The following is a 27,907-nucleotide window of genomic DNA, read 5'->3' as shown; positions in this document are numbered from 1 at the left end:
CGTAAGATTTGCGCATGCGGGGTACCGATCGGGTTTCTGGTACCGATCGGGTAGTGACAGGCTGCATCCTCCGGAGGCAGCATTTGTAGGCCGATTTTGTCACAGCGACGCACCAAAGGCTGTCCAAATTCGTAGACTCCAAACGCAGCCAACAAATGCGTCCTCCTTTTCCCCGAATTTGAAGGATGGGTTGGGTATATCCTTCATGGCCAACCATATCCCAGAATTCATAGCACAGCCCAGTCAATTCCAGTTTCCAACAATGGCGGCCACTACTAAGTTTTAATATTACTCTTATTACTCTTTCTGGGTCACAAAATAAACTTTTAACATATTTTCCGGCGAGAATGTAGCTGTGTAAACTTCAAATATCTGCTTGGTTCCTCCTTGGTTTTCACACAGCTGAATAAACGTCAAACAGAAAACTGATTAAACAGAAGTGTGAGATGGTCGAGAATTTACGCCAGTGTCCTGTTATATTTTAGATAGCAAGGAGCAGACGGCCGAGTTTATTAAACTCCACCGAGACAGCGGTGATGCTAATCAGAAGGCTAGACCGTCCAGTTTCACAGCCGTTTACTTCCGGCCTACCCGACCTTCTGAGGACCCGGCCCACTTAGACCGCGAAGGCCGGGTCCTCAGGAGGATGCAGCCCATGAATTCGGACACCCCTAAAGACAAATTTTATGCAGCAAGACAACCTTAGAGACAGGACTGAAGGAACAGAATGGCATCATCAAAGGGAGCTCACACATCTATAGCCATCCTAAGCAACAAACTAAAGGCACAAATGACAAAAAGACACAAAAATACCAAAATAACTGAAGACCGTAAACAATATGAAACTAAAACAAAAAATCATGAACCCACAAAATTCAAAACTCTGAGTTTATAACTGCAGTTTGATGGTTGACCACTGTCACAGGTTTTAATAATGCATCGGACAGTTCTTAACCTAGCTTCAGCAGCTCCAGTAATCTCAACTGTTTTCTTGGTTTACCTGTTTGCTTAGTTAAATCCAGGTGGAGGCTTCTTCTTTTTCTTCTTCTTCTTCTTTAAGCCAGGCAGTATATGTCCATTACGTATCCAGGTAAAAGTATAACTGAGATCAAAAATCTAATTTTCAAGAATGACCCAACCACAACACAAACACATAAAACCAACATCCAGATCATCTGTAATGTAGGATCAAGGTCAAAACACGAACAATTACTAACAAATTTCTGGCCAGTGACATCAAAATGACAAACACTGTTTTCTCTGTTACTCGTAAAGGAGCTGTGCGATAGTTGCTGGATCTCAGAATATAGTCTTAGTTCAATATTCTAGCACAGTCGTTTAATTTCTGTGTTCTATCGTGTAACTTGTTAGTTAAATAATGTCTAAAAGCATGACCAAGTCTAACTTTGCCTTTTCAGTTTTTAGTTCTTAAAAATTTCAGTGTGACTCAACTGGATGATTTGTTTTATCGGTGGGTGTGCTGAACAACCGTCTCATTACGCTCATGTTTATTTCAGTGAGTGTGAGCAAACTATCTTCGTGAGTCGTTTCATCATCACCACAACATTGTGAAAGCCAGAGCCACAACCTTTAGAAACAGGCAGCTCTTACTGAGGACAGAACACTTCCACAACATATTTGACACAGACGAACTCTAAATAACATAGAAAAATGCTCTATTAGAAGTAAAAGCCCTGCCTTAAAGCACTCTGAATAACACAAGAAACTCCCGTAAAGTAAAAGAAGTTTCACAAAACAGACGCGGTGTTATTGTTTTAATTAACTGCTACACTGCTTAGCTAGTTTCCTCACTGGTGCCCAGCTTGAGAGTCCGGCCTATCTAAAAGGCCACCATATAAATCTGAGGAGTGGTGAGATGATTTTGATTTATAAATACTAGATGAGGAATCCAAACAGCTTTTTGCAATAGGTTCCAAAGCTCAAAAATTGGTAAAAAGAGGTTTGATATTTAATATATATATTTATAGTTAATTTTATTGAAATTGAGATGTTTTATTATGTTTTGGGTAAAAATATTTGCTTTATGCTGTAAAAAAAAACAATATGTCCTTGTGAGATGCAGATGGCACACACGTTTAAAGAGGCACTGACGTCTCACATGGCTGACTGTCAGAGCTGTTTGCCTTGTCAGTTTTGCAGCATCAGTCTCAGCCTGTAAGTTGGTCAGAGTCACAATGTTGATGCAGCTGTGCTCATCGGTCACAGTCTGGGTGAACCTCTACCCTCTGCGCTGCCGGGAGGCTTTTAGGCATCTAAAACAAAGACACACTGGAGATGAAGACAAACTCCTGAGCATTTTTAATGAACAACACAGCACAGCCAGTGCAGGGCTTTCACAGTTATTTGCACTAGACAGAGAGGAGAAGAGCAGGTAGAAAGCAAACCCAAGCAAAACCCAAGTAATTAACAGAGAAAGGAAAATACAGAGACACATTTAGAGTGACAGACAAGATAGTCAGCCATGCTACACTGCTGAGCTCAAATTATCCAGTAAGCACCAATCATAAAGTACATCTGCAGCCACAAGTTTAAAAAACAAACAAACATGCTCATCTGTGTCACATTATTCAACAATCGATGCAGTGGTTATATTCAGTAGTTTGGTGATCAAAAGTCACCAAATAGGCTATTTATCAAGTATATCTAGAGATATTTAATGTAAATGTGGCAAATTAGATAATGGGTAAAAAAAAACCTGTGTTTTTAAAAAGAAACTAATGAGAAGTTTCATACTGGGTCAACCAGCAGGCCTGACTTTGCCCTCCCTTGTGACATACACAAGACAGGTAGAATATTTAGTTATAAAGGTAGAAAAGACAGAATCAAAATCATGATATGAAAAAAGTATAAAATGTTAGCATTAAACCTGAAGACAGCTGTTTCTCCAGATGTTCGATGTACTGCTGGCGTCTGTCGATCATTCTCTCCCACGCAGAGACCTCAGAGGTCAGGCTGGCAAGTCGTCGGGCCTGTTTATCAACGAGAACCTGCAACACAGCAAAGATGTTAAAGTGTAAGACGAAGATCTCTGAACTTCACTGATAAATGGATCGAAGCAACTGCTGAAGCTTTCTTCTCTCTAAGGTTCAGTCAGCATGCACAGCTCCTGATCCAGGACAGCTCCAGTGCTAATGGTACAGCAGCTGTTGATATTTATGCAGCATTTGAAAAGTTTGTCATGTTTTTAACACCCTCACAATTGACTTCCTTGCCTTAGTAGCTCTGTTAATGTTGGTAAGGTAATGTTGGCTGAAACCTGCCCACATATAAAGAGATCGCTTGGTAGTGGCCATTTCCAGCTCCAGTTGCTTAAGTAATGTGCTAATTTATTTACCACCCCCTCATATGTGAGTCATCAGTATACTTTGCAAAATACTTTTTGCAGCAAACATGAGTGTGACTGATGACTTGATCTCTTCATGATTCCTGATAATTTATTGGTTAATTTCCTGGTTTTTGCTCACCTTCATGGAGCTGATGCCAGTGCAAGCCCCACCCCCTGACCTTGCCTCAGTCAGGCTCCTCATACTCTGGAGGATCCGGTTCATGCGGCGTTGCATGGCTGCCTTTTCAGTCTCCAGATCCTCCGACTCCTTCTGCAGGTCTCTGACTGTCCTCCATTGTCTGTCCCTCCTGGCAGACAATGTCTGCAGGACCTTCCTCACCTGGAGAGAAACACATTTAAATCAGCCAAACCACCAAGGAAGCTACAGAGCTATGGGCTTGAAATCTGATATTTTATGCCATTTTAGGTGATTTTGATTAATAAAAAGTAGAAGATGGTTACCTGTAATTTTATCAATACTTTCAGCTTAACAAAGCTGCCATATTCAGTGTTATATTTTACCCAGCTTACAAAGGACAGCACAAATATATAATATAATAATAATATAACAATCAGTGATTAGGTAATTAATCAATTACTGGGTTTAAATGACAATAAATTAGTAGCTAGTGTGTTAGTGTAGTGTTATTTTTAATCAAATAACACTACACTAACACACTAGTGTAGACTCCAAAATTTTAGACTCCAAAATGAACTGTTTTCTTCAAAGTTGTTAGTTGTAGCTTTAAAAAACATCCAAAATATATAATCTGAAGCATATGCTGGAGATTTTGTGGCAAAGATTGCACACTAGGTTGTCTGATTTGCTGTGAAAAGTAATTTACAGAGCTCTCACTCACCTGTTTGTGAGTCCGTCCCACTTGTATATTTTTCTTACGAAGGCTCTCCAAACGCTTTGTTGCCCCGTCCATCTCTCTTCCCATCATTTCTCCGTGCTGCTCCAGTCGCTCCATGTTCTCAGTCACCTCTTCCAGCAGGTGAGCCAGACCCAGCGAGAGCATCTTCACCTGAGACACAGGGACCTGACCTAGTGCAGGTGAACACCAGACATGGTGAAGTCCTACCAGTAAAGTGGACAACTGCAACACTTGGCTCACCCTCATGCTCCAAAACTTCATCAGTTAGCGGCTTTAAATCCCTCTATTCAAGTCTACTGACAACTCAGAAGCACATCTGATTAAATACCAGAGTACCAGCAGCTGTTGAGCTGTTGAGAGGTGACTAAACGTCTGCAGGGTCTGTAGTGTACTGATATGTCTCGGATGTTCCCAGAGGAGGTCTGGAGCTCTGTATGGTGAAGGACAGAGGGATGAGGAGAGGGTGGAGAGCCACATGGAGGCAAGAAGGGGTGTTCCCAGTCTGACGTATGAATTATAAAATAGGAGAATTTAACCACAAGTTTGAATATTATATTTAACATCACAGGCTGGCTTGTAATATATATTCATTGTATGAATTTTAAGTGATCAATGCACTAATACCTTTCTTTCACATGTGCACATCACACATTGTTTGCACACACTCCTTAAAGAAAGACGAACAATAACAAACCTTTGCAATGTTTAAACTAAAGCCAACACTTTGCTGAACTTTGAACACATTTTTCCCTGTGTGAAAGAGCCAGTGTTGCATTTATACATGAAAGAAAGAGAGAAAGAGAGACGCCTGCTGGTTGTTTCAGGAGCTGCGATGAGCTCTGTACTTCTACAAAGTGAACTGGATATACAGGATATTTATTTCTTCCTCCAAGCCAAGTCTGTAGTTGGTTAGAGGGAACACTATGTTTAAATCATACGCAAAAATAACATCAACGACAACAATATTGTTACTAATGAAGTAAAGTGCAACTCCAAGAGCAGCCACACTGATCAGGAGTAATATTTTCTGATTCTCACACAGTATCAGCTCTAACAGTTTCAGATCCTCGTGTTGGGGAAACATAGGCACCATTTTTCATTGTTGCCCATATTCTCTTCTGACTCTGGGGACAAACGATGGTAAAATACTGACACAAGGCCATAGGGATGATGGTTTTCACATATGTATGTGCAGAGATCAGAATGAGCTTAAGGAGAGATTTTTATTTAAAAACAAAAAAATACATCTAATGGGAAACTCTACAGATGTACAGGGTTATCTACTTAACAGGTGTTCATGATCCCCTCAGCCAGTAATAAGACAAAAAGCACAACTGCATGCACTAGCTAACGTTTTTGGGTATGGGTCAAGGTAATGCTGTATAATACAGCATGTAAATAAGGGTGTAATTCTCCTGTATTTAACTGGACTTTCAAGGTATTTTATTTTAAATTACAGTGTAATTATATTTTACATACAAATGCTTAAAGGCACACTAGAATAACTTACATTGTAAATATGCTGTACTTTTCAGGATTCAGGGTTTATATTTTAATATTTTGTCTTTACACATTTATGTTTTTACATCTTTATTTAATAGTCACTATGTTCATGTACATGAAAGATGTTCTTTTATTCAACTGTCCTTTTATTTTATCAAGATAATTATAATAACTTATAAGAAAAAGATAAATACCATTAAAATTTGCAGGCCATTGTGTCCTTATAATAATTGTGTCCTTATAATAATGGAGCCAAGTCTAACGTCTAACTTTTTTTTTCTGTCACAATGACTGTTCAAACATAACTGTAAAAAGGAGTGTACAGAAAGCACTTTCCTGTAAAATACCAGGAAGTAGGTAAGGTTAAACTACTCTGTAATAGGGCCCACACCCTGAAAAGTACAGTGTACTTACAGTGTGAGATGAAGAAATATTGTTTGTTTTTTCTGTAAAATTACCAAGAAATTATGCAGTACTTAAAATTACTTACAGAATAATTTGTGTCTCCTTTTCTGCAAAATACCTGAAGTTATCTGATTCTTAAAATTACTAAAATTACTTATGCATTACTTAAATTTACTTAAAGTATAATAGTATATTGCCATTCTAAAAAATAACATGATTTTTGATTTATCTGCATTTAATAACAACTTACACTTACAGCATGCCACTTTTAAAACATTGACTTTCTACAAAAACAAACAAACAAAGAAAGCGTATACTACCTACCTAGGTTACATAGAGACCAAGTATGGACATAAAGAACATACTGGAGCATTTATAAAAAGAGACAGGAAAAAGAATGAAACTGATTCATTCCGATGTGGGTTGTTAATGCCAGAAAGCTGATGAAAATATTATTTTCAAACCTTCTTGTTTGGCCTCTTTGTGCCAGTTAAGGTTTCTGCAGTGAACTGAATTAAGAGAATAAGACTTCCTGCACTCAGACGCAGGCTGAAAGAGTGGCTTTGTCAAAAATAGGCAGACCAACAAACTCTTTGAATTGTTTTGGAGCAAGGACAGGCCTCATGCACAAATGGCACTATGTAAGCTCATAAAGACCGATTTATAAAAGGAGAGAAAAGAGTCAGCCTCAGCCCACTGCTTCCTCCTGGCGTTGTGCAGAAAAAAGCTGCAGGGCAGCAGAGTCACCGAGTCACTACATGAGCAAGAGGACAACAAAGTAAGGCAGCGTGTCTTTGTTATTAATATGTATGAATGACTTCTGTGAATAATATACAATAAATAATGCTTTGATCCTTAATGATAATAAAGCTCTATATGTCAATATTTAAAAGGTGAGGTTGTCTTATAGGAGCGATTTTAGTAAACCAAAGCTTCATAGGAAATTATTATATCTTGTATTGCCTTGTCAACCTAATGAAAGACTTAACTGGGGGCTCTTTAAAATAAAATTATGAAAAGTGACATGGAGATCAGAAGTGTTTTTAAGCTGTAAATCTTAAGTTGCATTGAGCCCATTAACTCTCAGAATGCTTTTTGTAGCCTCATTAGCTTGTTTTTCTCGGACCCAGAAGCTACTGTAGTCTACCCTCCTGTCCAGAGTGTGGTTACATATCCTTCCTTCATAGGGAGATTGGTGGAAAACAGAGTCAGAAACAACATTTAACTGGTGTTTATTAATAAATAAATGCATTAATAAAATGTTAATATTTAGTTTATCTCATTTGTTTTGGGTGGGTCAGCAGCATTTAACTGTTAAGTGCACTAATTACTTGATTCAAAACGTATGATGCGTTCACCTGTGTTCAGTTGGACTGGCACTTTTAAATGGAATTAATTATTAATCATATAATACCAGATCAAACATAAAGCCTGTGGGCCAGAATCAGCCCGGCAAAGACTCCAATCCGGCCCACTTGAAGGCTTTGGAAAATGCCAAGAAATGCACAGATTTTGAACTTTAAACTGTGTTTTTATAATGTGTACAGGTTTTCCTACTGATAAAGCCCTCCATCAATTCCCAGTCATGCTATCCTACTACAACAAAGTAGTTAAGTAATAGATAAACAACTAAATGACAGAAAAGTTTTCACTCCCCATCACTACTACTACTATTGCTATGTTTTTTTTAAATCTGTGAATTAAGAAAAACTTTATGTTTTATAAATACAGGACAGTGCGAGCAATGAGCTACCAGAACATTCTCTGTAATTTCACACATTCATCATGTAACTAAGACACAGTGTTTAACATGCACTTCTTTTTCTTATATTAAGAAATCTCAGGGGCTAAATGTTTAGGAAATGTCATTCACTGGTCCATTTAAGATCAAAGTGAGCTGTCAAATGAGTTTGACATTCCTGATATAAACTCTTCTATAGTGGCTTTTGACTTAAACACCATTAGAAGTGTAAGGGTGAGGAGCCAAGAGCATGTGTCAGGGGTGTGTGTGTCTGTGTTTGTCTGAGGAGGCTGGACTATAACTCCATAGCTTGTCAGAGAGTCTGTAAGAAAGAAGCTATGAAGAGTATGAAGACGTGCATCTGGAGCATCTGTGACTGACACGTTGCAGTAAGTGAAAAAGATTTTTTTTGAGAAAAATAGATTATCTCTTCCCCCCTTTGTTTCTGCATGTTTTATTTTTGGATTTACATGGTGAAATGATCATATAGTCTGCAGCTCTATACAATATTCGATGACGTTATAGGTTTCAGTTCTTGTTCCATGTGCTTCAGCTACAATCTAAAATAATCTATGCTTAAATTAACCTCTGTCTGCAAAATAGGTCTGTGCATATGAGAGCTAAAACACATCTATTTTAGTATCTACAAATGCAAGTTTCACAACTTTTTGGGCTGCATGGCAGACTGTGTTTCCCCTGAGACTTTCACACTAAAAAAAGGAATGTTATGTGTGATGGGGGAACCGAGAAGACTGTACAGATAAGCCTGTCAAACAGGCTTTGGCAAACATAACTGAAAGGAGAAACAGGCAAGCAAGAAGCTGTAAATATTAAGAACTGTTGCAGTACAAGAAAGGAACAGCCCTTTTGACTTGTCCAAGCACAGCCACCACTTATAACTGTGTTGTATCAAAACTTGTGAGAAAGAAAGAGAGAGAACAGAAAAATACATTTCAGGCATAATGAAGTCATTACACCTGCACTTTTCCCACTGAGGCACATCAAATTACCTCTTGTTAAACAAAAAGCCTTTGGCAAGTTGTGAAATTACACAAGACGCTGGTGACTGACAGAGTGACAACAGGGTGTGTGCACAAAGGTATTTCACAGCACAAAGCTGCTAGTGTAATCTACTGCAGAAGAGACTATCCCTGCTGTTTAAGAAAGGAACAGTTAGATCCTTACTGGATAAGGGGGCTACTTGTTAACTGCCAGTGACTTTTGGTTATTTGTGTAACCCCAGTTCTCAGAATAGCATCTGTGTTTTTGGTAGGTCTTAAGAGCTTGAAAAGAAGGTGTAACATGGTAGACTAACGTGCGTGTTACAGAAGGCAAAACACCTTTAACCTTTTAAAAGACATTTCAACTCTTATCCCAAAGGTTTCTTTAGTTCTCAAACAAAAAGGTGGAGATTCCCAGGTATTTAAAACCTAGTGGGTGTTGTCACTTAGGGGGTGGTCAGTGGCACGATCTGATATCCTCGTGTTGGTGTTGTTCCCAGATCATCATACTAAAGGTTGTTCCAGGATCAACATTGCAAGTGACCAATCAGAATGTTGTGATGTCATACTTTTGCGACTTCGGGAAAAACCGGCGTAAAACAAAAAACTGTACTTAAGCTGCGAGAAACCGCCTTTGTCCACCGATCAACGGACCCTAACCCTGACCCTAACCCTTTAATAAACGCTAAGCAGAATTGATATTGTCCTTGCAACATTGGAATTTCATAAATGCACGAATGGGTTGGTGCGCAAAAGAATAACGTCACAATAATGTGATTGGTCACTTGCAGTGTTGAACCTGGAACAACATTTTCATGATGATCTGGGAACAACACCAACACGAGGATATCAGATCATCCGTGGTCAGTGACCCACTATCATCATGCATCATCATCTGTGCGAAAAAGGCGTGGGTCATTACCACCAAAGGTTTTGGGTGAAACCACTGTGATACCTTTCCCTGCTACATGTAACCTACTGAAGTGTTGCTGTTGTTGTTATGCAAATAACCTTTAAGTAGGTATGTAATATTTTTCCCTCTATTGTGGAAAACAGTTGTTCAGTACGAAATGCCTGTGAAGTATAGCTGTTCAAACGTTGCCATATGTAAAAGCTACAATATTGAAACATTTCCAGGACAGTACTTTTAATGCATTATTTTTATGATGCAGCTTTATAATCCCCGCCCCCCTCAACTTAAGAACTACTCCCAAGTGGCTCTTAATGTTACTGGATTTCAAAGAAAGGGTGCCTGAACAGCTGGCAGGACCACATCCCAAGATCATCAAATATGTAAAAAACAAAATCCAGCATGGAGGCTCAAACGACCTATTGTAGTTACTGAAATTGTTATTCGCACTGCTAACTGCTCAACTTATTCCAGCATACTGTTAAAGTTTGGCATGAACCTGAGCACATTGTGTTCACTTTTGAAAGTGAATGAGTGCAATTGAGCAAGAGCGGAGAATTTATAGCAAAAATGGTTTACGTGACATGAGAAAGTGGGATGAGTGACGGGTTTAAGAGGCAGCTGTGGAGTGCGGCCACAAGTTGTAAATCATTGCTAAATGGCTGAGGAGGTGATTTAGTCACTGTTGGCACTGCGTGTCAAGCATCCTAACAGTCATACATACGCAGTTTTACTTTGTCTTCAAAGAAAGAAGGGCTTAACAAGATTCTGAGCACAAGCCTGTTCATGTGATATGCATGTAGTGTTTGATGTTTACCTTGAGGTTGATGTTTACCTTTACCTTTGACTAATATTAGAGTCAATGAATTCATTAACTTACCTGCAGGAAGTTGTGTTCACGTAACCTGTGAACACAATGCATATGTTTCTACTTATTGGTCTCTGTTTGAGTCATTTAATTATTAAAATAGAAAAACAAACAAACAAAACACACACACACACACACAAAAAAAAAAACAACAGGCAACATAATGCTAGCATGACTTTAAAATGTCAAAATGTATAAAAATGCTTGAAATGCTGTAATCCAGTGTATTATTTGTAGTAACTAAACTAAATACAATTCCTTACAATTCAAGCATTAAATTGAAAAAGCAAACATCCACAAAAGTTTAAGTTGTTCAGATATTCTTTGGTTTCAAACATTTTCAGTGTAAAGGAAATGCCCTTTGTATATTCAGCTTTTACAGCTGGTTAAATCAAATAACTCTACCCTATAGGAGACCTTTGTATGAATTTTTCCTCATGAATTTATAGCACAGAAAAAGTTTCGATTGATCTGTCCACCCATCATCTTTGCTCATCTGTTGTCAGAATCATCAGAATCAAAATACTTTATTAATCCCGGAAATTATAGGTTACAGCAGACAGCACGCTAAATGGCGCATGCACACTTACAAAGGAGCCCTCTGACCAAACATACTTTACACAAACATTACATTGGGGAGACATGTCAGAGAGATAGGAAAAAAGAACAACGAAAATACATAACATGAGGTGAGGGGAGCAGAAAAAAAAACTCCACTCAGACTGAGCTCCTAATGGGAGAACAGTTTGAGAACAAAAATTATCAGCTGGGTCATGGCAGCACCACCACTATATTTTAGATGCCACACTTCCCACGAGTACAATCTCTCCAACAGGTTCTCGGTCTACTGTTGGGTGTGCCCATTTCTGGGTATCCCGGGTACCCCTCAGGTGCCCTGGAACTCATGCGGGACCTCAAGTAGTTCCTAAGAAGCAACTTTGAAGAGGCTGAGGTGAGACTTGCCTTTCAAAAAGCAATCAGCTGCAGCTGCCTGTGTAGACACACCTGTCTATCAAACTGACCACACCCCAAAATTTAAGTCTTAAAAATCCAAACAGTTGGAAAAAAATAATCACCCTGAGGGGACTGGGCGACTAAACCTCTTCACTACACCTTACTTGAATCCTGCAGGTGTGGGTGTCATACTGAAACAGGTGGAGCCCTGTGATTGGTCCATTCAAAGAATTGCTGCCTTTTTATTGGATAAAAAGATGACAGCAACTTCTTCAAACTCAACACCAACCTCTCCTTTCCCCTTCCTTCAACAATTGCTTCTCCTTCAACAATTAGGCTGCTTGGTCTGTAGGTAGACAAAACCTCAGTTTGCAGTTTAGTTTATCCTTAGTGAAAATTACACTTTAACTGGTGAGTGAACATTTTTGCCTTATCGCTGTGAATGTGGATGGTTGGTTAGTTGGCTTTTTTTTCAAGTTTTTGTGCTGTGCCAGTGACCTTTCTTGGAAGTGGGAAGAGTCAGGGAGTCACACGGGACTGAAAGAAAGTTTTACAGTCTTTCAACTGTAAAAGGCACATTTATTGTGTAACAGGTATGCTGGGCAGATTTATGCTTGCACAATTTTCTTTTCCTTTTGTTTCCTTGTAATTATTTTTTGTAAACTTGTTAGTTTTATGAATTCTGAATACAGAATTTATTTTAATTTTAAATCTACAGTTTTTATTGACAAGCGTGTTTTATTTTGTTTTTTTAAAACATTAAGAGTCTGTTCTTTTGACTTGCTCTATAATAATTGTGGTTTTCTAATCATTTTAATGCCAGAAAGAGTTAATCTGAATTATTTCTGTCAGGTTAGGTGTTTAGTGTCTGCCTAGGGCAGGGGTCGGCAACATGCGGCTCTTTAGTCCTTATAGTGCGGCTCCGCGTGGTTTGTGAAAACAAATTAGAAGTATTTAGCTGAAGTGTATTTTATTTATGTTAGTTCTTTGTACTTGTAGTTCTAAATTGGAAGATTATTGTTATCTTGAAATATAAAAATAAAATTATATTCTATTATTTTTTCATTGCTCAAAATAAGCCGGTGTGCCTGCCGAAACGCCGTGCATTTATTGAGACTTTCAACCCAATTATGGATCTTCGGATCCACATTATGTCAGCAGTTATTCTCCACCATGAACTATGTTAAAAACAAACACCGCTCACGCCTCACAGATGACAGCTTACAGTCCTGGGTAAAGATGAAAGCCCCGATTTGCAGACGCTGTGCGCAGAGGTTCGGGACCAGAAGTCCCATTGTAAACATATCACGGCAGACCCAACGATGTTTCCATGAACACGCTTTTCACACACGGTTGCTGTACGCATACAGCCGGCTATAGCTTTTCAGCTCACAGCCCGACACAACAGCATAGATAGCACAGGCGTTAAGGCGGCGAGGCGTGATAGCGGGTGCTGCTCTGGTGCGTCCGACTCCCCTGCAGCGGTGCTGCAGACCACGCCCCGCCACACACATTAACCAGGTAAAATACATATTTAGGCAGAATTTTGCAAATATCTATTTTTCTTTTTTTTCGTAGCATAGTGCTTTTTTTCCAATTATTTTTTTTTAAAAGTCAGGCTCCAAAAGCCCAAAGGAGATATAACAGTTTTTGTTTGCTATATGGATCATTTTAGTTCAGCTGGGCGTCTTTCCTTTTGTTATATTTCTTTAAGAGTTCAAAATGTGTTAATTACATAAATAAAATGTAATTTTCTCTGTAGCACTTCATGGATTTAAGCAACACACCTTAGTTGTTCACACAAAGCATAAAGGTAGAAAACAATATATACAGTGTTATTTTAGATGTCAAAAAATATTTTGCAGCTCCCAGTGTTTTCTTTTGCGTGGAAACCGGGTCCAAATGGCTCTTTCAGTGTTAAAGGTTGCTGACCCCTGGCCTAGGGGGTTTCTGCAGGAAGAAATCATGCTGGTCTGGTGCAGTGCAAAGCACTAAATGTACAACTTTTTTGTAAGTGGAAAATTGCAATAAAATCAAAGCCTGTAATACTCAAGTGTATATTAAAGAGCTGCTATAACTCATTCACTTGGCCTTGTGAACTGGTCAATCTCCAGGAAGACACATTGCTGGATTTGGGCTATAAGGCGCACTATAAATCCTTTTAATTTTCTCAACATCGACAGTGCATCTTATAATCCTGTGTGCCTTATGTATGAATTCCAGTTGTGCTTACTGACCTCGAACCGATTTTATCGGTCAAAAAATGTTGTAGTACGACTTTGGTAAGCTAAGAAGCTGCACTGCTTGATGGATTGTTAGAGCATCACGGCCACCGTAGTCAGGAGCCTCGCGGAGTAATCTGTGTCCAAAACTCCGTCCGCTTCAGGTCCCAAAGTCAAACGAACACTGCAGCATCACTGTCTGAATTCTTTCACCTTTAATAAAATGATCAGCATTGCTGCTTTACCAGATGTAACAAGTCTAACATCCAGGCATCCATGAAAACAGAATTTACTAAATTTAATGGAGTTAGAAGTTAGCTCGCTAGTTTCCACCTAAACATTATATAGCATGTTCTGACTGAGAGATTTCTGAAAAAATTAAAATGTACAGCTCTGCTATCACTTCCAACATAAATGAAGACAGAAAACTAAACAGCAGTGATGCTTGTAGGGTTACTGAAGTTGGTCTAGCTGGTATAATGATGTGCTAAGTGATCGCTAGCGACCCAGCTATTTTAGCATAACAAACAGTGACGCTAGAGGATGAACGCTAACTTTTTTCAACTCGATAAAAGTTAACGTGAGGGTTCCCGATGGTTAGGGACAAATGCAATTGCTTGGCAGTATGGGGCGCCATTTGTAAAGTGAAACATGCTGAAATTAACAACATTTTTCCACATTTAGCTCAAAACCTTAAAACATGTTTTTTCAAGTCATTTTTTTTTTTACAACATTTAGTAAAATATTTGTAACTTTTCATATTTAAAACACAATTTTAAATGTTAAATATTAAATCTAAATGTAAATCTAAATATTATATTTAAATCTAAATGTTAAATCTAAATGTTACAGGAAACTAAATATTTAGCTAACATGCAAATTAATTGTATGGCTCAACGGAAATACCCAAATAAAAGCTTTACGAAAACCAGTGTTGCCAACTTAGCGACTTTGTCGCTATATTTAGCGGGTTTTCAGACCCCCTTAGCGACTTTTTTTTCTAAAAAGCGACTAGCGACAAATCTGGCGACTTTTTCTGGTGTTATTGGAGACTTATTTATGACGACTTTTTGACGTGAAAGGGCGCGTTGCTCTTACTCTCAACAAGCAGCGGTGCTGCCGTGGGCACCTCACCCGTGCTAAAGCGCTCACGGGCGGAGGATAGTCCTCCCCCAGCTGCAGGAGATGTTCACACCTACGCGTCCAAACTGCAAATGAACCGTGCATGAGCGAAGCCGCTGCTCCCGCACTGACTGCAGTTCTTCTTTTACCGTTATGCTGTTTTGTGGATCACAAGGTTTAAAACTACTTATAAACACACACACACACACACACACACACACACACACACACACACAAAGTAACTCCACCAGAGTGCCTATTTTGTGTCACTTTTGCCAGTCGAAGCCCGGTTAAAGGAGCAGGGTTGGAATTGTGACATTAAAAAAAAAAAATTGCTAAAAGAAATTTAATTTGTAGTTCTAAATAAATTCTAAATGTATTTAGGACGTTTTTTGCTCACTTTATGTCTCTTCCACAATGTTATTTTCTCTTTCCAACAGCGTAGGTTACAATTACATTAACATGACCAATTATGCAAATTAGGTGATGACGTCATTTAGCGACTTCTAGCAACTTTTAGGACAGCTAATAGCGATTTTCCTTACTGAGGAGTTGGCAACACTGACGAAAACCTTCGGTGCAAAAGTGTGCCGGTAGTGGTCAGATTGTGTCTGCTCTCCCCTGATGGTCACTTTTCAACGCCATAAGCGGCTTCACTTCTTGCCTACCAGCACGTCCAGCGATTTAGCTGAAAACATCGGAAGATCTGTTTTGTCGGCCATCCGACAAAGGTTCAGCAGTAGTGCACTCTCAGCAGCTGGAGTCTCCACTTCACAATCGCTGCAGCACATGTCCAGCGATTTAGCTGGACATGTGGACTCTCAAAACGGGACTGGAACTCAAAATGCAGCTTTAATGCTGGCAAAACTTTCCCATAAAATAAAACTCACAAAAGCAAAGCAAAAACACGACTTAGAACTACGGTGCCGGAAAACTGGCCATAACAAACACACAGCATGTTGAGGTTACAACGCAACAGAGTGCACAGGAAAACACAGGGCTTATATACACAGGGAAGTAATCAGGGAATGAGAAACAGAAGGGAGACACAGCTGGGAGAAATTAGGCTAACGAGACAAGGGAGAAGTAAAACACACTGACATGAGACATGAACTTTCAAAGTAAAACAGGAAACCTGAAACAATTCACAAAGATGCTGACTGAGAAACATGGACTTTACACAGAGGGACACACTAGTAGAGAAGACTAAGCACAGAACTAAACCTATACTAAACATGAGGGCAAGAGAACAAAACCTAAACCAGAATAATTATAATAATCAACACAGGATAGCTAAAGAATCAGAACATAAATATAATGAACATAATCTAGAAAAACACTAAAATACAAGAAACCGAAAAAGCTGGTTCAAAATGACCCAGAACCGTGACACCTTGTGTATAAAAACAGACCCATTCATCGACGGTGCGCCTTATGATCCAAAAAATACAGAAAAATTCTTGCTGTGTAGACATGATGAACAAAAGAGTTGCACCTCCTGACTTCAGGTTGAATGCAGGGGACATGGTATCCCTAATATTTAGACTGTGCCTTTGTCCCTCTAGTAATATATGAAAGGAGCAAATCGGTCACTAGAGACTGATTTCTTTACTTGAAGGCAGGAATTTCCATCATGAATGTTGCAGAAAACCCACTAAATCCACCAGGAAAAATTGAGGCTGACACTTGTCTTTTCCTGGGGGAGGATACCCAAACCATCGGATTAATGTGCCACCCAAGCCCTCACACCTGCTCACCTTAAGACACAAAGGGGCGATCGGTTACCATCAGAGGAACACACTGTCATGTTAGGAATTCCTCAGGCCTCTGGAGTCACTGTTAATCAGGGAAATGCCCCAGGTTAAATAGAGCATGGAAGCCTGTCAGGGGAAGGTGGACTGGAGTATCAGGAGAAAGACTACTAACCACACAGGGAGGCAGAGCAGTGGGGGATTTCTCCGGAGAAACGACTGATTTTCTGTGGCTGTGTGTGTCTCTGGCAAGATGATTTGGGCCACAAAGTTGAAATCACATTGCCAGAAATTACTGCACTGCTACGGAGTCTCCGACTGTTCCTGGAGGGCATGCATATACCTGTGTACTGGAGGTTCTTCAAGCAACCAGTCTGAAAGAGCTCATCCGAGGCACGGTCAGTGGATTGGTGCCAGCTGTGTCATGTGTACAGTGTCTGATTGGGTGAAGAGCTTAGTTGACTGCTGAACAGGGAGTCTTGAATATTTGTTCACAGTGGCTAAGTTCGTCACTCATACAGAGACGATTGATTTTAACTTGGCGACTGGCTCTATTGAAGACTGTTTTATGAGGACATTACACTCCTGCCATGTTTTGTTCATTATGCAGAATTTCACCCTGTGACTATCAGGAGGTCACATGTGGAGTCTCTTTACCATCTTCACGATCCCCTGAGAAAACATCTGGCCTCCCCCTCGTGCTTTCTGAGCTGACAGCAGTTTGATCAAACACACTGGCTCAGTTCAGCAGGAACGAGAGTTTAGTCAGCGGGCATCATCTTAATGCCAGATGAGCAAATTTGTCCACAAAGAATTGGAAGTGTTAGTTTTTCCAAATCTTCAGTTTGACATCTTGGTGTTTACCCTTTTCCTGAAAGGAGTCAATTTCCTTTTAACGACTTTTCTTTTCCCATGTCTGCAATTTGCCAAATTTTCTCTACCTGTGCCTTCCCACCCGAAGTCTGGCCTGTCCCTCTAATGGCCTGTCCCTCATACATTGTGTGTGTGTGTGTGTGTGTGTGGGGGGGGGGGGGGTCTTGTGACTCTGTGAGTGCAGCAACTTTTGGTCATCAGTAAGTGCCAAGTGCTGGCAGGTAGTATTCTTCTACCTGCCAGCCCTCTGTCTGCATTTTTTGGTCACAAACAAGACATTTTTCCTGTGCAAGTCACAAAATGACAATTTTAAAAACTACTGGAAGGTCATGATGGAGCGATGGAGGACCTGCCGATTGCTTCCTGACAGCGGAAATTGCAGTTGGAAGACCTGTGAAGTACCTCAACAAATGAAGCCACGAACGTCCATAAAACAGCATGTTTTAAAGTATTAAGGCTACTTTTTTCCATTTTTGAAGATCTGATTTCTTGTCTATACTTCCTGGATTTGGAGGGGAAAATGCCATTTAAAAAAATATTTCCCCATCAGAGGTACATTTGTAATGTGTACCACACTTAGTCTGGGAAGGTTTGGTCAAATGGTGAAAAAACAAACACCTTGTACATTTTCATGGCTTTTCTGGAAACAGTCCCCAGCTAAATCAGGGGAAGGTGTCTTAAACAGTGCAAAGTCATTTATGGTTTATGCCCTTTATGACCAGATTCTATTAAATGTAAAATTTCACTTTGTACTTGTGTAAGCACATTTAAAATTAAGGTTGTTTTTCTTTTTTTGTATATAACTTTATAAACAGATTTTGCACAACTGCATAGTGTTAGGTTTCTAGACTTTTGGATTATGGTCTAATCTGGGAAATTTAAAGACACATGACCTACTTGTTTTGTCAGTTTTGCTGTTTGTCTGTTTGGATTGGGATGATGTTATTTTGTTCGTTTTATAAAGCATGAGCCAGTATCTGCAAAACGAGGTAATGAAACACCTTTTCTTAGTATTTAGAGGCTCGACCAGTTTAACACAAAAATCTAGTCTGTAAAGAAGTAGTACCGCTTTGTGGCCAATAGAAGGCAGCAGCGAAATGCATTTACTGTGTCTGGGAAATCAGTCGAAGAAGTAAAAAGAGGAAACAAACATGAGCTGCTGAACTTCAGCAGCAGAGGATGTCTGGTTTTATGAGTACTAAAAACAAAATCACAGTCAGACATGTTCAGGCTGGAAACATTTGAGAGTCAGTTGTCGTCTGTGATGGAGACTCTGGTGGAGGCGGCCGTGACAGAGCTCGGGAGACTTCTGGAGAGGAGCTCGGCTCCGGTTGTGGCCGCTCAGCAGCGCTCAAATGCGGCTTCCGTAGTCGCCGTGAAGCGCGAGGATGAGGAGAGTGAGGTGACGCTACGCAGGCAACACCTTCACGAGGATGTCACGGTAACCCCGCGGTCACGCGCGCACGGGAAATGTGTGCGGTCTCACTGATGACAGGAAATTTACTTTCCACTAGTTCCACTTACCCTTCTTAGCTTAAGTGTACGGTGTCCTAAAATGTACACCGTATAAGTGGCACAAATGAGCACTACGTCACCCAAAAGTCCAATCGTTTGTTTCCATGGCGACCACTCCAACAGAAATCCCAGCTTAGAAGCTAATCATGAGTTAGCTTCTTCAGCTTGTCTGGGCAGATGAATGAATGAAACTTTGCCGCACATTTTGTTAAACTACAACGAACTACAAGCTCATGTTCACTCCCTGGACAATTTATTAGTTACAGCTTACTAATAGTGCGTTGTAACCCATTTTCCCTGTAGAAATATCTTAATTCCTCATCTCATAGCTTCATGATGTTGGAAAAATCCCTTAGAGTTTTTGGTCCGTGGTAACATGATGGCACATCATGATGACACAACCTTTGGAAGGTGGTGGAATGGGAGACTCGCATGTCTCCCATTCCACCACCTTCCAAAGGTTCTCGATTGGATTGAGAGGTGGTGACTGTTGAGGCCATTTGAGTACAGTGAACTCATGCTCAAAGATGCTCTTCTGCACACATTAGTTGTAAAAAGTGGTTATTTGAGCAACGGTTACCGTCCTATCCTGCCCATCCTCCTAGAGATGGTCATGTGCAAAACCCCAGTAGATCAGCATTTTCTTAAGTACTCAGACCAGCCTGTGTGGCACCAACAACCTTGCAGCTTTGCTTAAATCACCTTTCTTCCTAATTCTGCTGATCTGTTTGAACTTCAGCAGATCGTATTCATCATATCTAAATCCCTAACTTTAATGCAATACTGTTATGTGATTGCTGACTATATATTTGCAATATCATTCTGTCTTTCCTGTGATTGTACAGAACCAGTTTGCTTCCGTGATGAAAAAGTGGGCTGAAGTTGCTGTGGAGAAAATCTCCTTAATTTTCAGTGTGTCCATGAGTGATGCCAGAGATGCTCCTGCTGCAGAGAAACCCAGAGCAGGGCAGATCAATACTGGGTGCAGAAAAAGTAAATAAGCTGATGGTTTATGAGGCTTTCAATGTTTTCACTCTGGGATTTCTTTGTATATTAAACTAGGCTTTTAACTTTTGTTGTGCAAAAACAGAATCTGTGTCCAGAAAGAGAAATAACATGCAAGGATCGCAACCAGCAACAAGACAGATGAGTGATCACTTATACTGTAGAGGTATTCAGCCAGTAACCAATAAAAAAAAACAACACTTTTTTTTTAAATTAAATTTTGAAAACAGTTTGGAATTTTTTGTGTGTTTTCAGAGGAGGAACACATCGATCAGTCAACAGAAGAAGCTGACCCAGAATCTGTGCCAGAACCTGGTAACTATGTTTTCTTTACAAGTTACTGCAGCCGTTTTTATACACTCTTTACTATTTTAGGGATCAAATAAAATTAAAAGAATATAAAATAATTTTAAAAATGCACATTTTTAATATTTTGTGGACAATCCTGAAATCTGGATCCCTCGGACATCATCAGATAATGAGTTTCCTCCTTTGTGAGGCTTTATCAGGCCTTTACTTAAGCAGTCTTCAGGTGTCAGTCGTTGGTGTTTTTTTCTGCTCTTTAGTTTTCAGCAAGTGGAAAAAGCCACTGGGCTCAGGTTGATCCACTTAGCCACTGCAAAATATTTCACATCTTTACATTTCAATAGGTTGCGTCTTGTTCTCACGATGTTTTGGGCTATTTTCCATCTGCTTTGTGAAGCAATAGCAAACCAGTTAGTTTTGCTGTACTCAGCTGAATCTGGCGTATGATTTTTGATATTCATGCTTTCTTTTACCTTCTTTACTCATGAAGCTTTAATGAAGAACTGCTCATGCTTGACTGTAAAACAACTGACTGAATTATGGCTTTTTATTTGAGTCCCTGAAAACAGGACTGTGCAGTAATTATGGCTTTATTTTTCCAATATTTACGTTATAAAAATGCAAGCATTATCAGAACTTTAAGCACATAATCATGATGTAACTGCGATCTAACATATGTGTAGCACACAACTGCAATAGCAAAACTAGCTGCAGTGTCCAGATAAATGAATCAAGTTATACATTTAAACACAGTGGGATCCTCTGTTTAGGAGTTTGACTTTTTATAACAGCAGTATTACTAAAGTAGCATGTTTGCAGTGTGGCATTAAAGTCTTTCAAATGGATAGGTTGGTGTTACTCTCTTGTTAGTTCTAGTGTTGTTTTTGTTTCAGCTGATCCAGCATCACATGAGGAAAATAGTTCTGAAGTCCTCTCTGAACCTGAAGTAGCAGATCCTGAACCAGCCTCCAGTGTCATTAAGGAAAATGGCGTCCAAAAAGACGCTGAGCATGAATGCACTGCTGTGAAAATCGGAAGGAAGCAGCCCTCCAAGGAATTCACATGTCCTACGTGTGGCAAAGCATTTGCTCTGAAGTGCTTGATGAACAGACACTGCCTGACTCACTCCAAGCCTCACCTTTGCTCTGAGTGCGGCAAACGCTTTGCCGGACTCCGCGGGCTCATTGCACATTCGAGAAAACACACCGGGGAGAAGCTTTACAAATGCTCCAAGTGCTGGACGGAATTTGCATACAAATCAACCTTCCACAGGCACATGCGTCAGCACAACCTAAACAAACCGATCACCCACACGTGCTCGCTGTGCGAGGAGCAGTTCACGGGGAAACAGGCGTTTCAGCGACACATTTGTTGCGCATTAAAGAAGACATTTGTTTGCTCACTTTGCCCAGAGACCTTTGAGTGCAGGCAGAGCTTGGACGATCATGAGAATCTTCATTCAGGAAACAGAGATTTCGTCTGCGAAATGTGCGGGATGACCTTCTTCTCGTCTGCATCTTTGGCCGCTCACCGAGTTACCCACACACAAAAGGAAAACTGCGAGGTGCTCAGCCTCGGTTTCAGTGACACGAGCAAAAACACCAGAGAAAAGCTTTTCACCTGCGAGGTCTGTGGCAAAGGATGCAGTCACAGGAGCGCCCTGAAGCATCACATGCTGACCCACACGGGCGAGAGGCCATACGTCTGCGAGACCTGCGGCAAACGCTGTGGACACGCCAGCGCGCTTCAGAACCACATGAGGATCCACACGGGCAAGAAACCAGGAGAGAAGCCCGTCTGCAACGTGTGCGGCAAGAAATTCCGCTGCATGGTCAATCTCAAGTATCACACGAGCGTGCATACGGGGGAAAGGCCGTACGCCTGCGATCAGTGCGACAAGAGATTCAGCAACCCAAGCAATCTGAAGATGCACATGATGACGCACTCAGAGGAAAAGATGCACAGCTGCAGCATCTGTGGCAGGAAGTTCACGCAGCTCTACAGCCTGAAGCTGCACAGGCAGGTGCACGCGGGAGAACGGCCATATCACTGCGCCGTCTGTGGGAAAACTTTCATAACCAACAGCGTGTTCAGAACCCATCAGAAGGTTCACCTGCAGGAGGCAGGACAGGGGCAGACTGGAAAAACTGCAGTGAAAATCTAAAACACTCTGTGAGGTCACTTCTTGTGCTCGTTATTGGTTTAAACTTAGAGTCAGAAAGGATGATAATCTAGGACATGTTCTTTTAGAAATCCCAAGTAATTAACCAATTAAGGTGAAGCTTCACAGGTAGATTTACCCCTCAGTCCTGACTTCCAGTTTTAAAGCACTGAGTCGTTGATGTGAAAACATTCAGATTTCGTAGCACAACTCCACTAACCAACAGGTGATGTTATGGCAGCTGTATTAATCTTTTAGACTCTAAATGAGTATAAAAAATGTTTACCAAAGACTTTAATATCAATATAATTTGTAGATATTTATAGAAAATGTGAAAAATAAAATGCTCTCCTTCATTATTATATATTGTAGTGTTTTCTAGTGTGGAGATTTGGGGTGGGTTGTAACAGGAACTGGGTGAGTGAGCCCAAACTGCACCTGTCTGATTGACTAAGGCTGATGGAGGTGGTGTTTTGTTGGCAGTGAGGCCATCTGCATGTGTGAGCAAATGCAGAAACTTATGGGCTGTTTGAGATATCAGCAATATGAACTGAGGCCTGTCTAATGTGAAACGGCAATGAATTACACAATTTGGGTGCCACTACGGCCAAAACCCTGCCCCCTCTGAGCCTCCGCTCCGTCCTCAGTATATCCAGGAGAGAGTTGATGAGCTGATGAGAGCAACTAGGAAGGGCTGTGTAAGTGCAGCAGCTCAGAAATTGTTTCAGATATGATAATATGATTATTTTTCAGGTTTAAATTATTCAATGTTTTCAGATTTTAAATATCTCAGTATCTGACACTTCTAGCTTGAATAATAAAAACTGAGACAAATGAGATTTTACAGTTGTCCAGAGGTGTCTGTCATTTAATACACATAATCTTTCTTTGGTTGAGGTTTTTGGTTGCTGCAGTTGCATTTCAGTAAGGCCAACATTTAGAAAAAGTTGAGATGATGTTCCCGAAAAGGACGAAGGAAAGAATTGCAATGACTGACCAGCTCAGAGACAGTTGGCACAAAGGTCACCTGATCAGAGTAGTAACGATAAAAGTGAGAATGAGGAGAGTTTGACGGTATCGAAGTGGCAAACAACCCAAACAGAAGAGAGCAGGTAAATGTGAGATCAAGTCCAAGTTTCATCACTGATTGATGACACAGATGCTTCATCAGAAGGACTGTGTTAGAGAACCTAACAAAGGTTGGTGGGGTTAAAGGTAACTCTTAAACTTGGGCATGATGATTTTGGTGAAAATACTTTTACTGTATAATTAAATGAAAGCTTATATTCACAAATGAAGTAATTTGATTTCTGTCTGCCTACAGAGAATCATTAAAGTACCCACTTTGTTCAAATTAACTTCTTCAAAGTTAAACATTTTCTAACGAGTGGTACGTCTTCATTAGCAGCTGCTGACTCTAAGTTTCCGTTTAAAGCAGAGCTCGCTCTCAGTTTAATATATTTTTTTCACTCGATCGGTTTTACTGGAATTACACGAATTACTTACATGTTGGTAATTTCCTTTGTCATTAAACAAAGGAGGAAGTAAATAGGGAAAATGGGGAAAATAAAGAAAGCAGATAACTGAAGCTAATTAGCACTTCTTCATTGTGCCTGAAACCTTATAAAAAAAACTATCAGGAAGATACACAAGCCTGAGGGGGGAGTCTTGACATTTGGTGGCTTTTAACTCAATAATAGTTACACTTCAGTTTTTTAGTTTCAGTTTTTTGTACTGTTGTGAAATTTTCCTCACAGTCCACTGTTAGTGGTATTATAACAAAGTGGAAGTGATCCAAGCGTTACATCACCAAAACCAAATGCAAAGCGTTGGATAAAGTGGTTGCAGTGGAGTAAACCACGCTGCCACTGGACTGTAGGGCAATGGAGATGTGTTCTTTGGAGTAACAAATCACGCTTCTCCATCTGACAATCTGATGGACAAGTCTGGGTTTGGTTGTTGCCAGGAGACCGTACTTGTCTGACTGCATTGTGCCAAGTGTAAAGTTTGGTGGAGGGGTGATTATGTTGTGGGGTTGTTTTTCAGGAGTTGGGCTCGGCCCCTTAGCTCCAACTCATTTTAGACAATTTAATTTTCCTAACTTTCTGGAACAGTCTGGGGATAGCCCCTTCCTCCTCTACGATGACTACAGATTGATGCACAAAGCGAGGTCCATAAAGACATAGATGAACGAGTTTGGTGGGGAAGAACTTGACTGGCCTGCACAGAGTTCTACCTCAAGCTGACACCTTTGAACACCTTTGGGCTGAGTTACAGTGGAGACTGTGAGCCAGGTCCTCTGTCCAGCATCAATGTCTGACCTCATAAATGCACTTCTAGAAGAACAGTCAGAAATTCCCATAAACACTCCTAAACCGTGTGGAAAGGCTTCAAAGAAGAGTTGAAGCTTCTTTAGGTCTTGTGAAGGTGACAAACATACTGCAGGTGGTCCAGAGCAGCATAGCTTTGGATGAAGAGGATGGCTTCCTGGTGGAGATGAAGTTAAATATGTATGATGCTTAAGCCATAGACTGTATAAAAGATACATCGGAACCACTTTTTTGTTTTTGGAGCAAGAAGTGAGCATACTTATCTACAAGAGGTCAAAGTGCTGAAGTTATTTGCTAACTCCAGCAACCTGGATTCATAATGCACAGACTGCTGTTGGATAATCCACTCAATGTGGACTGAATCTGAATGGAAAATGTCATAAGGTCAAAGAAAGCCATGAAGGAGGATTAATGAAGATATAGGAAAAGAGAATCAACTGCACTTCACTAGGTTACTAGTATAGCTAGCCTGGTTACGAACAATTTAAATATTCCCCTTTTTGTTTAATCTTCAAGTGTGAATCTCTATAATGGCTAAAAAAAACCATCATATAATACAATCGAACAGTAACAAAATTCCTCAAGCCACATATTTGTGTATTTACAGTGGGGCAAAAAAGTATTTAGTCAGCCACCGATTGTGCAAGTTCCCCCACTTAAAATGATGACAGAGGTCAGTAATTTGCACCAGAGGTACACTTCAACTGTGAGAGACAGAATGTGAAAAAAAAAAAAAAAATCCATGAATTCACATGGTAGGATTTGTAAAGAATTTATTCGTAAATCAGGGTGGAAAATAAGTATTTGGTCAATAACAAAAATACAACTCAATACTTTGTAACATAACCTTTGTTGGCAATAACAGAGGTCAAACGTTTACTATAGGTCTTTACCAGGTTTGCACACACAGTAGCTGGTATTTTGGCCCATTCCTCCATGCAGATCTTCTCAAGAGCAGTGATGTTTTGGGGCTGTCGCCGAGCAACACGGACTTTCAACTCCCGCCACAGATTTTCTATGGGGTTGAGGTCTGGAGACTGGCTAGGCCACTCCAGGACTTTCAAATGCTTCTTACGGAGCCACTCCTTTGTTGCCCGGGCGGTGTGTTTTGGATCATTGTCATGTTGGAAGACCCAGCCTCGTTTCATCTTCAAAGTTCTCACTGATGGAAGGAGGTTTTGGCTCAAAATCTCACGATACTTGGCCCCATTCATTCTGTCCTTAACACGGATCAGTCGTCCTGTCCCCTTGGCAGAAAAACAGCCCCATAGCATGATGTTTCCACCCCCATGCTTCACAGTAGGTATGGTGTTCTTGGGATGCAACTCAGTATTCTTCTTCCTCCAAACACGACGAGTTGAGTTTATACCAAAAAGTTCTACTTTGGTTTCATCTGACCACATGACATTCTCCCAATCCTCTGCTGTATCATCCATGTGCTCTCTGGCAAACTTCAGACAGGCCTGGACATGCACTGGCTTCAGCAGCGGAACACGTCTGGCACTGCGGGATTTGATTCCCTGCCGTTGTAGTGTGTTACTGATGGTGACCTTTGTTACTTTGGTCCCAGCTCTCTGCAGGTCATTCACCAGGTCCCCCCGTGTGGTTCTGGGATCTTTGCTCACCGTTCTCATGATCATTTTGACCCCACGGGATGAGATCTTGCGTGGAGCCCCAGATCGAGGGAGATTATCAGTGGTCTTGTATGTCTTCCATTTTCTGATGATTGCTCCCACAGTTGATTTTTTCACACCAAGCTGCTTGTCTATTGTAGATTCACTCTTCCCAGTCTGGTGCAGGTCTACAATTCTTTTCCTGGTGTCCTTCGAAAGCTCTTTGGTCTTGGCCATGGCGGCGTTTGGAGTCTGACTGGTTGAGGCTGTGGACAGGTGTCTTTTATACAGATGATGAGGTCAAACAGGTGCCATTCATACAGGTAACGAGTGGGGGACAGAAAAGCTTCTTACAGAAGACGTTACAGGTCTGTGGGAGCCAGGGATTTTCCTTGTTTGAGGTGACCAAATACTTATTTTCCACCCTGATTTACGAATAAATTCTTTACAAATCCTACCATGTGAATTCATGGATTTTTTTTTTCACATTCTGTCTCTCACAGTTGAAGTGTACCTCTGGTGCAAATTACTGACCTCTGTCATCATTTTAAGTGGGGGAACTTGCACAATCGGTGGCTGACTAAATACTTTTTTGCCCCACTGTATAGATGCATTTTTGAAGAAATACATTGAAAAATAATGTAAATGTGTGACCTTTCCTAATATTTACATCTTCATATTTAATATTTTTGTGATCATTGCTGATTACACGGAGCTAAGAAAAGTAATTATGTTGTTTAGAAATATTTAAATGAGTGTCACTGAATCCAGACCCATTAAAGTGAGTCACTGTGCTCTGTTATGTCATCCACTAGATGGAGGTAGAGGCTCAACACAAGACACTACAGCAGTAACATTCAGCTCCACTAAGGTGCAACATGATGCTCCTTCAGAGACTGTATGATTATCTGTTGATAGTCTCTAACATATTGCTACACAGTGATCTTTAGCAGCTTTACCTTGGCAATGAATTTATTAGAAATCTATGAAACCTGTCCAGCTGTAAAATCTGTGTTTGAGTTAAAGAACTTGGGACTTTCTAGTTGTTTATTATCTTTGTTTTCTTCTTGCAGCTATTTTAAACTTTTGTTTCTGTCTTTTCTTTCAAATATTTCAAGGTAAAGGCAAAAACACAGAAATTCAAAACTTTTTCTTTTTAGGTCAATTGAAGATTAAACAAAGTCTGAAAGGTTGCTGCCAGAAGAAACTTGATTTCTTGAAAACATAAAAAACAGTGCAGAATTCTGGTTTCTCGTGGCTGGAACAGCGCTGAGTATTTTCCTGTGTGAGTCCTGCACTAAGCGGGTCACACGCTTCTAATACCAGTTTATTGCATTTAGTCTAACCTTTCTGAGAGCTCTGCTTAATACGGCTAAGAATTCAGTGTTTTCACAGAGATTAAA

At 40.3% G+C, this 27,907-nt stretch overlaps 2 protein-coding genes across 2 annotated transcripts; one reads left to right on the top strand and one right to left on the bottom strand.

Moving 5' to 3' along the window:
* Positions 1 to 894: 894 nt before the first annotated feature.
* LOC102787905 (uncharacterized) lies at positions 895 to 4,639 on the bottom strand. The gene is made up of 4 exons (XM_006803471.3): positions 4,207 to 4,639; positions 3,486 to 3,686; positions 2,888 to 3,008; positions 895 to 2,273 (listed from the first exon to the last, which is right to left on the bottom strand). Exons 1-4 carry the CDS (start codon positions 4,483 to 4,485, stop codon positions 2,266 to 2,268), a joined length of 609 nt encoding a protein of 202 aa, XP_006803534.2. The 5' UTR covers positions 4,486 to 4,639; the 3' UTR covers positions 895 to 2,265.
* Positions 4,640 to 17,957: 13,318 nt separating this feature from the next.
* LOC102787597 (uncharacterized) lies at positions 17,958 to 23,282 on the top strand. Its single transcript, XM_006803470.3, has 5 exons — positions 17,958 to 19,015; positions 19,935 to 20,082; positions 20,180 to 20,260; positions 20,350 to 20,409; positions 21,294 to 23,282. Exons 1-5 carry the CDS (start codon positions 18,797 to 18,799, stop codon positions 22,562 to 22,564), a joined length of 1,779 nt encoding a protein of 592 aa, XP_006803533.2. The 5' UTR covers positions 17,958 to 18,796; the 3' UTR covers positions 22,565 to 23,282.
* Positions 23,283 to 27,907: the final 4,625 nt, after the last annotated feature.

This window comes from Neolamprologus brichardi, chromosome 7, assembly GCF_056152115.1.
Source record: "Neolamprologus brichardi isolate AB-2024 chromosome 7, ASM5615211v1, whole genome shotgun sequence".
Lineage (NCBI taxonomy): Eukaryota > Metazoa > Chordata > Actinopteri > Cichliformes > Cichlidae > Neolamprologus > Neolamprologus brichardi.
This window is presented reverse-complemented; position numbering and strand designations above follow the sequence as displayed.

Coding starts and splice junctions, on each gene's coding strand:
- LOC102787905 (XM_006803471.3), bottom strand. CDS start 4,485: ATGAAGTTTTGGAGCATGAGGGTGAGCCAAGTGTTGCAGTTGTCCACT. Junction 3,687..4,206: donor TGGGACGGACTCACAAACAG/GTGAGTGAGAGC, acceptor GTTTCTCTCCAG/GTGAGGAAGGTCCTGCAGAC. Junction 3,009..3,485: donor CTGGCATCAGCTCCATGAAG/GTGAGCAAAAAC, acceptor GCTGTGTTGCAG/GTTCTCGTTGATAAACAGGC.
- LOC102787597 (XM_006803470.3), top strand. CDS start 18,797: ATGTTCAGGCTGGAAACATTTGAGAGTCAGTTGTCGTCTGTGATGGAG. Junction 20,083..20,179: donor CAATACTGGGTGCAGAAAAA/GTAAATAAGCTG, acceptor GTGCAAAAACAG/AATCTGTGTCCAGAAAGAGA. Junction 20,261..20,349: donor TGATCACTTATACTGTAGAG/GTATTCAGCCAG, acceptor GTGTGTTTTCAG/AGGAGGAACACATCGATCAG.